Genomic DNA, 15,902 nt, shown 5'->3' with positions numbered 1-15,902 from the left:
TGTGTGTATATATATATATATATATATAAATAAATAAAATGGCCAAAAATAACTCATTTATTACAAACTAAAAATTTGTAATGAAACACTTCTCATGTTTGAGGCACAAATGACTTGACACCCATATATATATCTTTGTGTGAGTGTAAACCATATAAAATCTGGCCTGTTTGCAAATTAAAAATAATCATTTATAATATTTATTTCATAAGAAGAACCATAATGCACAAAAACAAAAAACAAACAAACAAAAAAAAAAAACAAAAACAAAAAAAAGCAAAGGAAAAGGAGTCAGTGCTCTTTAAGAAACTCATAAATCACTGTATTTAAATAATTATAATCACAACTGAAAATACAGTTTGCTAAACGTCTTGACAAAGTGAAGTTTTGTCTAACAGCTGATGGATGACATGTAATGGGATGTGCACACATGCTAAAATATCAAAACTTAAAACATATAACTTTCAGGGGTTAAATGTACTTGGTGGTACTCTTAAACATCAGGCTATGAAATAGAAGTAAATTCAAAATGTTTTGAGGTACTGCAAAATTCAGCTTTGTCAGAGTGTTTAACTTTTCTGCTCAGAAGAACAAGAGCAACGTTAAAAATAAACTTTGAGAACAGTGATTACTTGACAGGACACTTGGCTTCAATCAATACAACCTACGTATATTCACCTCTATCGACACTGATGTTAGTGCTTAACATAACAGGGCTTGTCACCCACCAAAGAGGCATTTCACTTCGTTTTTGTGCACCCAAAATAAAAACAAAAACACAAAAGAGAAAAAAACAGAACAATGTGTAAAATCTCATGCAATCAATGTGCCAATTAAAATAAATAAAATTACATTAGCAATGTGGCCCTTTTATTATCTTGATATAATTGCAGAAGAATAAAACATTTAATAGGTGAAAGTAGCCACAATCTAATTCATGTCAAACATACCCGTACGTACATTTACACTGAGTATTTTTGTGGTTAAGGCACACAGGTATCTCTAATATAGTAAAACAAATTTGACAAGAGGGTTAAAAGCTACAGCGACTTCAGTGCTGACATTCTACCTTACAATTTCTGAGGATCTCCCTTTGACTTTGAGCTCATGGATACCATGTATAACTGGGAAGAGGACAGTGAGAACAGATACTTATTCTCTGGTGATGCTACTACTTGGATTTTAAGAGGCTACAGCAATTAATATACAGCAGAACATTTTATGTGCAATCCCAATTCTAAAATGACAATGATGATATTCTTGTGAAAACATTTTCATGCTAAATCCAAAAAGAAAAATGCATTCCTATGCAGCACAAAAATCTACAGCCAGGCAAAATACATAGAATTATGTGTTTAGAATGGTTAACCAGTATTAATAAATGGCAACGGACACTGGATGAGTCATGCTGAGGCACATACTTCTCTGTATGTTACCACTGGTGAACATATGGAAAGTGTCCATTAATATTTCTATTTGGTTTTACAGCATCTCCACGTAGTTTTCAGGGATGAGGCCTCTCTTTCCTTCCAGCTCCCCCTCCAACCAGCCTGGCTCTCTCGACTGGGTCACTGCAGGAGAGGACACAGCATTATCCAGGGGACGATACCACAGGGAGCGGAAGGGTAGGGGACAGACAGAGGACATAGAGCCTCCAGTGAGTACACGTGCACGTTTGAGTGAAAAGGAAAGAGATTTTAGGAGGTTACACTGATGATGCTGTTAGACTTAACCACGGAGCGATCTTTTTTATTAATCTCTAATGCAAATCGCAGATCTGTTTCTGGTTATTTTTTTCTATTTATCTTTATGTATTCATTTTTCTATCTATTTTTAGGTGCAAAAATGAAGCTAAAACCGTTTAGGATGACAGATGTGTCCGACAGCACATCTCTACCTTCATCAGCACCTTTAAAAAATAAAAGGGACTAATTTTTACACCGTAATCTTGTTCGGCTTTTGGCCCATTTTGATGTGCAATTTCAAGGAAAATTGAAAACACAGGAAACAATCATTCATTAGGGAGAAAATTAGGGGAGTCAATTTACCATCAAAAATCAAAGCAAAGATTTAAATTTATTCTCAAATTAGCTGCCTTTTGGTACAAGGACTAAAAGAAGAAAAAAAGATACAGACTGCTGTTAAATGTGTTTTTATCACTCTATATGTGATCAAAATATGACTGAATTATACATATTCTTTTAGTTCAAGTAGCTTATAACAGCTTGTGTAAAATAGCATGCATAAATTCTCTGCATACTGGAAAACCAACTTGTATTAAATTTAATCTTGCCATTGTAGTCATCTCTTTTCACATGAAATCTATAAACTAACAAAAAATATTTATGTACAGTACCTCCATCAAAACAGGAAATAATGTGCCACAATGTGATAATACCAGACCATAAGAACCAATAATCGCATGGATCTTATCAAAGACATCACTATAAGCATCTCTGTAAAGATTTTGATAAGGAAAAAAAGGAAAAAAAAAAAACAAAAAAACAAAATTCTTATTTCCTGTGAGAATGATTAAACCTTAGTCGAGCCTCTTCCCAGAGACACCAAGGAGTGAATCTGTGTCTACAGCCCAAACCCTCACCATTCTTGCTCTCCTCATCTCATCTCTCTCTTCAACTCAAGATCAGATTGGGTGTTCAGTTTTCTCCCAAATCCAATATGCCAGGGCTCGTTCTGAGTGAGCGACTGGTGTAGGCGATAACGCTTACCAGAGTTGAATATTGCGCCGACCTGGAAGGAGAGCTCAGAGTCGTGCTCTGCCTCACATGGGTACACTGCCTTGGCTTTCCTGTTGGTGACACTGAAAAATGAAGGCAATCAGTGAGCTGGCGGAGCTTTGGAGAGGATTACCGCACAGTTCAATCTGGGCCTGGATTCTGCTTGTTCGTTCACTTACTAGCCTGAAACAGCAGAATTGGGCCAGGCTGGAAAATAAGCAAAAATACCAAGAGAAGCTGGGACACAACTCTCTTGTTTTGTACTATCGCCAGTCTAGAAAACTAGGGAATCAGTCAAGGCAGGCACACATCAGGTCTACACAGCAGAAAACCATCAATGGTGAGATAATTAAAAAGTAGTGGAGAGACTCTAAAATGGATTTACCAACAAATATAGGCGAAAAAAAAGATTTCCCTTCACGGAGCTTCATCTTTTAAAGCTACATTTCTGAGCTTAGAAACAGCATTTTGCCATCAAAGACACCATATTCATCGCTCCGTACAGGTTTGTAAATACACAAATTTATGCCTTGAGCTGGTCGACTTGAAAACTGTTTCCACAGAAAGGTTGTTTTGCCCATCGTTGCAAAGTGTTATCTCAAATGCCAGCAACATTATTATGTTGAAACTGTGCCTTCAACACGCGATGCCCTGATAAATATTTCATATTGTTTGTGCGGCGCACCAGCTATGTTGAATGAGAAAACAGAAAAAAAGATAGAAAATCCACCCCAAAAAAAGTTTGTGGTCAGATTCAATACAACAGTGCACATGCAAGCTCTCCCATTCAGAATTTTGGCAGAGCGCACTCATGTAGAACGGGATTTGGAAAAATGAAGATGTATTTATATGAAAATACCATTAATGGACTGGCCATAGCTCTTTGCATATTCTTCAGCAACATCCGAGAGCATTCAACATGACTTCTTTTATTCCAAAAGCAAGCAGAGCAATAGTTCTGTGTGATGGACAGACTTTTACAAAGTTCATTCCTGTTCACTCAGATACTATTTGTGGCTCAACAAGGAGGAAAGCTCCAGTTGGAGCGGCAGCCTTCTGCCTATGTATGAAATAATTCTAAAGGGAGCCATGTTAAATGAACAGTGACTGCATGAAAAAGTGGGGGGAAATATTAATGTGCGAGACTGCAAATTAATATTAAAGAAAGGATAGAGTTTGTGATTCTATTGAGTAAAGACCCAAAATAAGGCCAGTCATAGTGGGTTAAAACTGAGAGAGTAGAGGACTCTCTGTGTGCGACGTCTAACCAAAAAGTGAGTGTGAAAATGACTCATCAAAACCAAAGAATTCGGACAGAGAGCGTGTTCATCTGCAATTACAGTTTAAAAATCATATAATTTGGGTGGGATGGGAATGTTATATTACCTCTCCTCTGGCTTTTTTTTGGCAGCAGCAGTTGTAGTGGCAGCAGCTTGACTCTCACCTGAAGCTACTGTAAGTGATCTGCAAATAAGATAAAGAAAAACAGCTTAATTGTAAGGCCATTGTAGAGTGTTTGCAAAAATGGTACACAGGCTGTTAAGATCTATTTCATGTACAGTATTCTGTGGGTGAACAGGGCAGACTCATGGACCGAACAGCTGTAAATACAACCTACTATATAATAACAAAAAAATAAAGTTTCATGATTTCTTCAGTGTTAAAATTTCCTATTTTCAGCATTGCTAGTGATTAAAGTAAGCAAAAAAGTCAAATAAACAGTGAACTTAAATATGACACCATGTCATAGTTAAATGTCATAGTTCAGTAAAGACAGAGAAAATAAAAATGCCATTTCATTTCATTTTCCTTTTTACACACTGAATTCTCATTGCATGCAGTTTGCCACAACCAAAAATCCACCAGGCATTCATAAAGTAAATCACCCATTCCGCACCATCTGCCTAAAAAGCCTCATCTAAAGGACTGTCTCTCAGCATTGCATACATTAACCTGGAAGGTCAAATTAAAGAGCCAGTTTAATATACAGAAAAATGATAGAAATTCACCTTCTAAAATCACCAGGATTTACTGCATGTGTATTTACTCAATTAAACAGTTGCCACATTTGAAGGTGGAACATGCCTGCATTAATGTTTATGACTTCTGTATGTCACAGGTCAAACGAGCAAAGCTTTAGCAGGTGCAGCAGTAGAACAGTAGTTGTGCTTTACACTGGTTGCTGTTAGGGCCAACAAGTCTATGGCTGACCTACAGGATGGAGGCAGGGGTCCTGGTAAAGGCTGAGTGCAGCAGAGGAGAGCAGGACTCTCAGCCAGGCATCCCTCTGTGTTCCATGCCTGCCCCAGGGCCAGTGCTAATACAGCACATAATGAGCAAATTGCTTCTAGCTGCCGCTCCCATAGAGACGTTAATAAAGGCAATTAGAGGAAGCAGCTGGGGAGGGGGCTGGAGGTTGAGAGGATGTTGTGAATAGGGGTTACATTGGCACTGGTGGATGAGAGAAAGGTGGCCTTAAGGGAGAAAATGTTAGGGGATCTTTTGTGGACATAGGTGGAGGTGAACACACAGTACTGGACTCATGCTTTCATTCCCCACTTTACACTGCTTCCTCTTCTTTTCCTGCCTTTCTTTCAGTGCACTTGTCCATCCCCAGTGGTGGTTGTTCAGTTTGGGCCAGGCCTGACTGTGGGTGATTTATAGCTCTGCAGCAGTGTGGGGCCACTGTGGTGCTCAGCTGCTCAACATCAGCATGGGGGGACAGTGCGCTGCAGTGCAGCAAATCCACTCATTAACCTGGGCCCAAGCACAACCACTGTCTGCCTGGGTCCGAGCCAAAAGGAAGAGGAAAGGAGCAACAACACTTGACCCACCTGCAAGTAAAACTAACTCACATACACCCCAAGAGTACAAAAATAAAAAAATAAATAATTCACACACATATTTCAGAAAATTTAGCATGTCTATTTTCTCCATTTCCCCCTTTTTGCCATCAAGTAGAGTACACAGAGCTGGGAAGATCTTTAATAATAAAAAAAAAAAAAAAAAAGATTTGAAGAATAAGAAACAGTGAAAATTTGTGCATGCCTCATGACTGACCTAAAAACTTGTAAAATATATCAGAGGTAAATGGATTCATCCCAAAATTGCTTTCACAATTACAGCTAAATCAAACTAAGAGAAATTGCTTGTCATTTCACTTCAACAAAAATAGCATCAAGCTTTGAATTGCTCTTTCATTTTTTTTAACTCATCATGGGTCTAGCTAAGCATTTTCTGTGAATATGATTAAATACACTAGATGGGAAATTGAAAATGCACTGTATACAAGACCAAGATAAAAAATTCCCATCCAGATGTTGGCACTTTTTGTAACTAGAATAGAATAGGACATTTATTGTCATTGCACATCTCAGCATATAACAATATTAGAGGTCATCCACTCCACCAGAGCAAGAATAAAAACACTTTTAAAATACAAATTAACAAAATAAAATAGAATAAAAATAAAAAAGTAAAAATTTACAAACATGACAGAGGTAAAACAACAACAACAACAAAAAGTAAATAAATAAAAAACCTCTGCACTAGTTTTCAAGAATATTGCTTTTTATATTGAGATTTTCTAATAGAGATTAATATAGGAAAACTTGTATAGCATCACTATATAAAAATGAAAACAAAAGCAGAGTCTGAAGGTTTAATTTGAACTTCACAGTTATCTAACATTGTCACAAACAGCCAGGTTAGTAGCAGAAGGAATTCATTAACACAAAAACTCCTGCTTCTCATTACTGCAGGAATTTCACCCTGCAGCATCCAAGCCATGTTGATCCTGGCGTGGAGCGAACACAGGGATGAGTGAGGCTATCAACTGTCTATCTACTAAAGGAAAATGGGCAGCGCTGGGATTTAGTACTGTTTCTAGTAAAAAAAAAAAAAAAAAAAAAAAAAAAAAGTGGGATCAAACCTAAAGCCAAGCTGCTCACCCAGCCACCACCAGTTTGGGTGGGCAGGAAATAAGCTCAGATCCACAATCTTATGATCCACAGCTGTCTGCCTGTAAGAGGCCTGAAAAGCATGAGGAAGAGCAGCATACAGGAAGAAACAAAAAGACCAGAAAATGTAAGTTTGGAGGACTTGGGGCAACAGAGCTCTGGAGAAAAGAGGTGACTGAATTTAAAGAGAAGAGGAGAAATGAGGCGAGCCATTGAAAATGACGGAGATGATAAATCATGACAAAAAGTTATTGCAAGATATAGTGAGTCGGGATGCATTTGTGTATGACCTGGCAGATTTTGTAGGAAACTGACTCAAATATACAGTTTGCCAGGTGCGCTTTTGAGCACAGCAGAGTGCAGATAATACATTTCTGAGACTGGCTGGAAGTAATCTAGCAATTGCAATCCCTACTCATTTTGGCTGGGACTGAAGCTGAATCCCTGGGTCCTACGCCAGAGTGCTGCTGTGCTAACAGGTCTCTACCATCTCACATGCTAAGATTTATGAGTGAACAAAGCCAGGGCGACACCCTGTGACATATGGCGCAAGTCTTCATAAAGGGACAGGGGCTGTGGCTATAAGGGTAAACAAGATGAATATCTCTCCAATGTCAATACGATTTACACGGCCAACGCACGGCCACCTGTCTTCCAAACAAATAAGAGCTGAGATTTACGACCTCCTCCTGGTTGCTCCTTCCGTCCTCCAACATGATGCCACATATGTGGAAAAGCACAAAAAAAAAAAAATATGACCCGTAGGGATAAAAAAAAAGAGCTAGTTACATAAGGAATATAGATTCTTAACTGTAATCCTGCATCTCTTGGGAAAAAAAAGAAGAAAAAATGCCTACACACATGCAGGCAGATAGGCACCCACAGAGGTCACAGAGTGAGAGGAATCACACTGTCCTCTGTCAAGTTGTGAAGTGGATTTGTTTTTATATTACAGCTCTTTGCAACAGAAGGAGAAAGGGACAGTGAATGAGAGAATGTCTATTTCAAGGTGAATCTGTAGACATGACACAGCAGAGACTCTAACATCTGCAGCATAACCCAATAATTCATCTTTCACATCAGCATTCAAGGCAAGTCATGGGCTGGAAACAACAAAATGAACCAAGGACTTAGAGAGAGAGGACAGAAAAGAGAGGCCAGAGAGAGGCATGGTAAAACACCAACCTATTTTTCATTTAGTGCAAGAGATTAACAGAATAAAGAATAAGAAAAACAAAGAAAAATCTATGTCCCTTCACCTTGATCAATCTCTTGTTTCAGTTTTGGTCAACTCAAAAATGCTGAGTGAGTCATGTATGTCATAGACGACCACAGTTCAATCACAAAACTGATTGTTCATTAATAACTGGTTTAACTTGAGACTTTTTTTTCTATTTTTATTAGAGTGACAAAAAGAAAAGAGGGCGGGACAGTGTAACTGCGACCCTTGATGTCTGAAACTCAGAGTGTTAAGATGCATTTCCTATTTAAAATCCTGTCAAACCAAAGCCGTTGCTGTTCACTCCTGCTATATGAAACCTAAGTGACAGGTAAACAGGTTTCATAACAGTTTATCAGGCCAGATGATATATATTTTCTTTTTAATGTTTCTTTTTAAGATCAAGACATTAAAGATCATTTCATTTATAGGACTTTATCTAAATTATATCACATCTAATTGCCAGATTTCCAATTTCCTCCTGAATAACTGTTGAAAACGTTACTTATATAATGACAGCTATGTAATTACAGAGTACTGCTTAATAAAAAGACTATTTTTTGTACAAGTTAGCGTAACTCAGTATTGCAGTCAAAGTCCCTGACCTTCAGTTTTTCTAAATCACCACCTCAGTTTCTTACACATGCAGTGAATAATGTGTGAATGCAAAGTAAAATAAAATGGCAGCTTTGTCAATCATCCTGTAGTTTGGATGAAAGGTTGAATAAATTACAATTCACACTAATAAAACACTAGTGTTAATTCAGATAAGTGACCTGTGACAACAGTCTAATTTGATGCATCAGTAAAATAACTAATAATAAATAACTTTGTGTTAATAAAATAAATGAGTTCATAATTTTATTCATGTATACAATGTTGTAAAAAACAAAAAAAGAAACCCACAAAATAAATAAAATACTCAACCTGCAAAATGTCCAGAGGATTTTAATTGATTGTATCACCATGTAAATAATGAAAATTTCAGTGTAAACCATACATTTCCCTATGTATGACTATCACTGTGGTTGATAATGCAGTTCTTATTTGAGATTAAAGCGTAAATAGGACTCACTGGGAGTTGCTGCTAAGAGTCGTACTGTCGGTCTTCTCTGTTGACATCTCTGAGGCCGAGGCTGATGATGACTGGGATGATACAGATTCATTACTGCCCATTGATGCCTCACTATCTCCCACAGCTGACATAGATGCACATGAAAAAAAAATTGACCTTGGTTATTTGTTTATTCCATCATTTTATTATTTGCATTAAACCATATTTCGGTAGAATGCTTAATAAAATAACCAAATAATTCATCAACACATCAATGTTAAAATACAAATGCAGGAAGATGAATAGTTTTTCCTCTTCTTCTCTTTTAACAAACACACAAAACATATCAAAGAACAACAATCCCATATTTCCCATATTGCCTAATTAAAAACCGAGGTAGTATTTATAAATTCCATAAAACCTGTGCATATAACCAGAGCTTTACAGGCCTTAAACATTTTGTAGTCACTGTATTGTAACAATTTGATTTTCACCATCAAGTTTGAGTAAAGCAAATTCAGATATTCGCATGGGAACATGAAATATGTTAGACAAAACATTCTTTAAACATTTAAAAGTGACTATAATATACTGTGTATACTATGTAATACTATGGTATTAGAAATTTTGTATATAAATTCATCATGAGATTGGAGGATTTGAAACATGATACATTGGTTTTAACAATGCCTAGGGAAAGCAGTGTACCATATAACTCTGGACTCTGGAGGCACTGGAGCAAGTGCTTGTATGGATTATAGATGTAATTTACACTAGTTTTTGTTTTGCCTTTTTGTGTGTGTGTTTATATTCTTTACTTCTCATATGGATCAAACTGTAGTATGAAATAAAGACTGAATTGAACTATGGCTATGCTATACTGAATTGTGGAATAATTTTTTTTTATATATATATTGGGTTTCAGTTCAGGATTTTTAGGGCAGGTTTGAAATCAGGGCTGTGTGACTCAGCAAAATATTGCTTATGGCAACCAAAAGCAGACCCTGCACCTTACACTGTAGTATTATAAAACAGCAAACTACAATGTATTAGCCTCAGACTAGCCAACCATGCCACTGAGCAGAGTGACACTTAGCTGGCTACCTTTTCTGCCATCATCACAAAAAGTGATCCCTTCATGCCAAAATCTGCTAAACTTCAGCAGTCTACTCAAACAGCAAAATAATCATGAGAAGAACAGGAATAATTTTGTGAACACTAAAAGCTGAAAATGCAAAGTGGCCACACACCAGCTCAGTGAATCAGATTTATTTTTTAACACCAGAACATTATATGTGTCTGTGTATATAAACATATTTACATATATATACTATATGAAATGCTCCAACACTCTTGTATCTTTTCCCCTTCAACATCCTTAAATTTGCTTTACCTTCTTTACATGGGACCCATATAAAAGAGAGACAAAGGTTAAAAAGGATTACGCCTTTTATCCCCTGATATTAAAATAACCCACAGTAAAAGCTGGTGCAGAGGAGACAAAGAGAGGCAATCTGGTAAGCAGATTTAGACTCCTTTAGTATTGTAAAAGGGGAAGGGATTTAACTGGCCATGGATCAAAATTTGCTGGAGTTAGATTTTGGGTCAGTGGGTCAGCTGATCTCCTATGCTGATGCCTCACAATGGGACCTTATTATAGTCTCCCATTTCATCAAACTTTAAAGGAAATGCAAGTAAACAAGAGTACAGAAAGCCTGTAGATGTAAATCTCTCCACTCAGCATTGCAGAGAGATGACTGAGTTTAGTGTGTAATGTGTAGAAGCTACTATGCTTCATTGTAGTTATTATAGAATAGACAGTGACTATAGGTAAGTCAGGAACAGGGGAAAATACAAGCTCCAAACTATGAAGTACACAAAGCTAAAACTAAAGATGTTGTATACAACATCACTCTGACAAGCCAGCTAACTTTTAGCTGTAATGTCTAAGCGCATGGATGACATTCATACAGCTTTTGTAGTTAAAACTTACAAAGATAACTGACTTTGGAGGCTGGCTGGTACCTTTCTTATATGGTGTAACACTTGCAAAGGCTCCAGAAATGTTTTTATTATTATTATTATTTTTTGTATGACTATCAGTTCTGGCTTTGCATTCATTGTACTGAAGCTGTGTGGTCCCAATGTCAATGGTCAAGCAAATTAGTTGTGTTACCTTTTGTTGTGGCAACAGGTGCGCAAGGCACTGTTGACACAGAACACGGGTTTGGTCAATATCATCCTTCTTGGAGCCGAAATAATTCCAGATAACTGCTTTTCTTTTTGGCACCAAGTTTTGTTTTTGGTGATTTCTTTCTTGTTCGTTGCTCTTTTTTCAATGTTACCAGTGACTCACTCCAGGTGAGGGGTGTGCAGGGGTGTGGTCTACTTTGGCAAACTGATTAAGAACAATTGTGATTGGTGGATTCTGTATAAATTTCAAAGTTAAGGTGGAAGGAACAAAACATGCATGATAGTGAATTAGGGCAAAATTAAACTTAAGTTAATGAAATGGAAACTGATGCTGATCAATGACCTAATGTATACCCAAATTCCCAAAAAGTTGGGACACTGTAAAATGTAAATACAAATAAAATGCTAGTATTTGTAAATCTACTAAACTGATGTTTTATTAAGTAGATTATAGCAAACATATGCTGCTTTTGTGGGACATTTTACATCATGGCTGAAACAAGTATGAAAAAGGAAAAGGACATTGTTTAAAATATTGTACCATCCCCTCTTCTTTTAAGAACAGTCTGTAAGCATCTGAGATCAGTTGCTGGACCACTGGAAGAAGACTGTTGTCTTTGTGGTTATTTAGATTTCATAATGAGCTAGTTGTTTTCACTTGGTAAAAAGTCTGTACTGCAGGCGGGCTAGTTCAGACCTTCTATGAAGCTGTGCTGCTTTAACAGATGCAGTATGAAGTCTAACATCGTCTTGTTTAAAAATTCAAGACTGGGAAAAACTATCTGGAGCTCTAAAAGCTTTATATACCGTTCAGCATTGAAGGAGCCTTTCCAGATATGTAAGTTGCCAGTTCCATGGGCAGCAGTATTCCCCCCCCCCCATACCTGGAGCCTAGCAAACTGAGTACTGATCAAAAGCTACATGGTCTCCATATTCTTTCGTCTGATCACCATGATTTTCAAAAAGAATTTAAAATTTTGATTTTGTCTAAGTACAGAACAGTTTTCAAAATGAACTCAGTTCATTTTATATGAGCGTTGACCCAGAGGAGATGGCAGTGTTTCTGGATGATGTTCAAATATGGCTCCTTCCTTACATGATAGATTTTTAGCCTGCATTTACAGGTTGTATGTGTGCTGCAGGCCCCATGTAGTGGTTTTTACTTTACAGAATCATGCCCATTTTTAATTCAGTACCACCTGAGAACCTGAACATTATGGGTATCCTGTACTCCTTTTCAACGTAGCAACATTACAATTAGTTGTGAAATATCCCTCCAGCTTTTTCTTTTTTGTACCACTTACTTCCCAGTGTTTTGTTAGCCCCCCTACCCCCACCAACTTTTTTTTAAAGATTGTTTGGTGTGAGCTCATATTTTCCATGGCCTAGAAAAATGTCTCACTTTCAACATTTTATTTTTTTTATGTTCTGTTACATATATAAAATATTTATTTACAGGATTTGCAAATCACTGCTTTCAGTTCTTATTTATAAATTCTAACAGCATTTCAACTTTTTTGGTAATTTGGGTTGCACATTGGGTTTACCTTTGAAATACAACTTTATTTTAGTACTAATGAAACATTTTGGAAAGGACATGGACATTTTTTTTGTCTCCCAAAATGTTCAGAACAGCCCATTTGTGGTTTATTTATGATGGTTGGATGAATTAACAGAATGTATGACTCACTGTCTGGTAGAGACTGTGGTCATTACTGTATGAGAGAGGCAGCACGAATGAAACATTGATTCCTTAATGTTGTAAAATTAAATTTAATCTATCTGGTTCTGGACCACAATCCAGATACAGCACATTGTCTTGATTACAATTATATATTCATATCAAATAAAGACAAGAAAAAAGAAAAATGAAGAGAGCCTTAGGAGGTGGGCTAACACACACATACTCACACATGTACACAGAGGATTGCTATCAGGATACTTTCACTAAACAGAGCCTGTGTGTCTAAGCACCATCAACACCCCCTGATGACGAAGGCCTGCTGAGGATGTCTTTGAGAACACAGTATTGTGAAAGAGCAACATAGAATTCCTTTTAGGTAAAGTATGAAAACCACTCATTCAAACGACTTCACACTCGACACTGCACTTCCTTAAGTCTATAGTGATACACTTGCAAAGTGTGAAGTAGAATGGATGAACAACCATCTAGAAAAGCACTGGCGCACACACAACCAGAGACTTTCTTTTGTTGTAGATTCATAATATTTTTATCTGTATTTAGTATTTAAGAGCATGCTTTACTCTTCTTTTGCTTCCAATATTTTGTGGTCTCTAAATCATGAAATATGAGTGTATCACTCATCAGTGTTGTAACAAGCCGGAAAATACAAAAAGATTTAGGTAAACATCTCTTACCATTCTGAATGTCAAGGACTTGTGGATTGTAGACTGCTAAGGGCCGGTTCTGTCGATTCAGTTTCTTGGACTGCCTTGTGGGAGCAGAGAACACTGGGACAGCAGGTGGAGAAGGGCAGAACTCAGGAGCATCTGTAAAGATCTGAATGCACATAGGAATAAATCTCTAACACAAAATGCAGTTTGAAAAAGCTCCAGAAGTAACAGCACATCCTCAAATGACCTCATAAGTTTTGAAACTTAGTCTTTATATAGTGGTAGATGGAAAAAGTATTTGCAACTGCAGCATGTGCTTTAAGGAAAAGTTGTGCAGTGCATTGATTGGAGCCTAAAAACTGCCCTTCAAGAAGATTTGTTTGTGCCTTCCTCAAAAAAAACAAACAAGAACAACTCAACACAACCACGTCCCATCCAGAAATCTGGGTCTAAGTTAAGGTGACATTTCTCCACAGAGAAATTGACCCACTCTCTCAAAGAGAGGAAAGTAAAATAAACAGGGTTTGGACTTGAGAAGGGTTGGCCAACTGGTGCAGCCTGTTTACACTGGGCCATGTTTACATATAAACTTTAGATGTGGAGTTGAAAGGGAATAGGGCTACAGAGGAGAGGAAGTCTCAGCAGAGCCTCAGAAAGGATCACAGACGAGGAGAGGAGGGAGGTAGGGGTGGGAGAAGAGAGAGAGAAAGTGGCAGAGAAAGTGAGGCAGAGTGTGAACGAGAGAGGCAGACGCAGAAGAGGGAGGGCATGAGAGAGAAAGTTTGTAGCAGAGAGGCAGATAGAAAGAGAGAGAAATCTGATATGGCTGAGAGTTTCTGCTGCTTCGCTCTGCAGATGGAGGTGAATGTAAAACAGAGTCTACTGTTGGTATCTGGGTGTATCAACAGTCTGGAGTGGGACTCAGCTGTGAGGAAAGTTAATGCCTGTCTGTCTGTTCAGATTTTCCCCTGCTCTAACATGCTGTACTTTCCAAAATGCTCTTGCTGCATTCTAACACTACATCCTTTATCACCCAGCCAGTGTTGGACACCTCTGGGTAGTTTCAGAAAGCAGCAGTATGCATGAGGCTGTTACTGCTGGTGTTTTAGCATGTTGGTATACTCTTGGTTTTCATCTGTCCTTTGCATCTCTCCACAACTAATTTTAAATTTTAGAGCTTGGATGAAGATATTATTCACAACACATATCACCTTCAATTCAATGAAGCTGGTAAAAACAAACAAACAAACAAAAAAAATAATAAAAATAAAATAAAATAAACACACTAAAAGCTCCTGACCTCATCTGATTCTGTGCAAAATGCAGCACTGCTCCAAACTGGATGGAAAACTAATCTCAGCCCTTTTTTACTCTTCTGACATGGAGAATTATCCTTCTTTGAGGTTTGACACCAATTAATGATATTCTGCAGAGATTACATGACTTATAAACTGCAGGTTATTAAACAACCTTTAACCAAAATTAATGTATCCAGGCTGAGAAAGAACCTTCAAAGTATAACAAAATATTTACAATTGTCTGCAGAATAATCAAACTCCTTACAGTAAAAGGAATATGTCCATATAACCCAGATATAAGCACTTAGGGCTCCCCCTATTGGCCAGATTAAATTATTTAGCTAATTCAATTGCTGTCTGTTCCCTGTGTACCTGAATAACTGGCTGGAGGGTAAGATGTCCTATTAGTTTAAGTTAAATGTGAAAAACCTATCTCGCTATTTAAGAATTGTTTCTTTTCTTATATCTATTATTTTTTTAGAGAAAAAAAGTAAATATTGGATGTTCAAAATGACCAAATTACCATATTTTTAACAGGATGCATGTTCACTGCTGCAACATCTCTTCAAAGTAGTAAGCATTAAGGCAGACAAGACAAGATTTTTAAGTACACATACCTACACCACTGTAACAAAAGGAGTTACTACAGAAAGGAAGAGGATTACATCTATCCTAACTGAGACCCTGATCAAATTAAATTCAGCTGCTGGATAGGCTGCACTTCTCTGTGCCAACAGGAAAAGCTAATCTAGGAGTAAAATACAAAATATTTGACAGCAACAAAGTGTTTCATGATAAGAAAATAGGACTTCCAAACTTTTTTTTTGCTTTGCTTGCACATTCATTATCTCTCAGTATCAGGCAATTATGAACCACCTTGGTTTGTAAACACAGAGGTGCTCTATGCAGCTTAGTGATGGTATGTCACCACAGATTTCGTTTGGTGATGTTTTTTGCCTTATGTTGCCCAAGATGTTTAGCTTTCAGTAAATAAAGATCTACATTGCAAAAACAAAATGTTGCAGTAGCAGAATGAATCAGATCCAAGCAGCACAGTTACTAATCAAAAATATACATTTTTGAGAA

At 37.3% G+C, this 15,902-nt stretch overlaps 1 protein-coding gene across 3 annotated transcripts in view; it reads right to left on the bottom strand.

Annotated features, from left to right (window-relative positions):
- Positions 1-1,120: 1,120 nt before the first annotated feature.
- Positions 1,121-15,902, bottom strand: part of arhgap10 (Rho GTPase activating protein 10) — a 43,264-nt gene continuing 28,482 nt past the window's right edge. For 2 of the 3 annotated variants that reach the window (XM_041982899.1, XM_041982901.1), the window contains 5 exons: positions 13,543-13,684; positions 8,992-9,115; positions 4,125-4,202; positions 2,730-2,821; positions 1,121-1,571 (listed from right to left, as the gene is read on the bottom strand). In XM_041982899.1, coding sequence (XP_041838833.1) covers positions 1,483-1,571; positions 2,730-2,821; positions 4,125-4,202; positions 8,992-9,115; positions 13,543-13,684 — 525 coding nt within the window. In that variant the 3' untranslated portion in view covers positions 1,121-1,482. The remainder of the gene's footprint in view (positions 1,572-2,729; positions 2,822-4,124; positions 4,203-8,991; positions 9,116-13,542; positions 13,685-15,902) is intronic. The other variant, XM_041982900.1, reaches the window with a different exon arrangement.

Source organism: Melanotaenia boesemani, chromosome 4 (genome assembly GCF_017639745.1).
Source record: "Melanotaenia boesemani isolate fMelBoe1 chromosome 4, fMelBoe1.pri, whole genome shotgun sequence".
In the NCBI taxonomy this organism is placed as follows: Eukaryota; Metazoa; Chordata; class Actinopteri; order Atheriniformes; family Melanotaeniidae; genus Melanotaenia; species Melanotaenia boesemani.
This window is presented reverse-complemented; position numbering and strand designations above follow the sequence as displayed.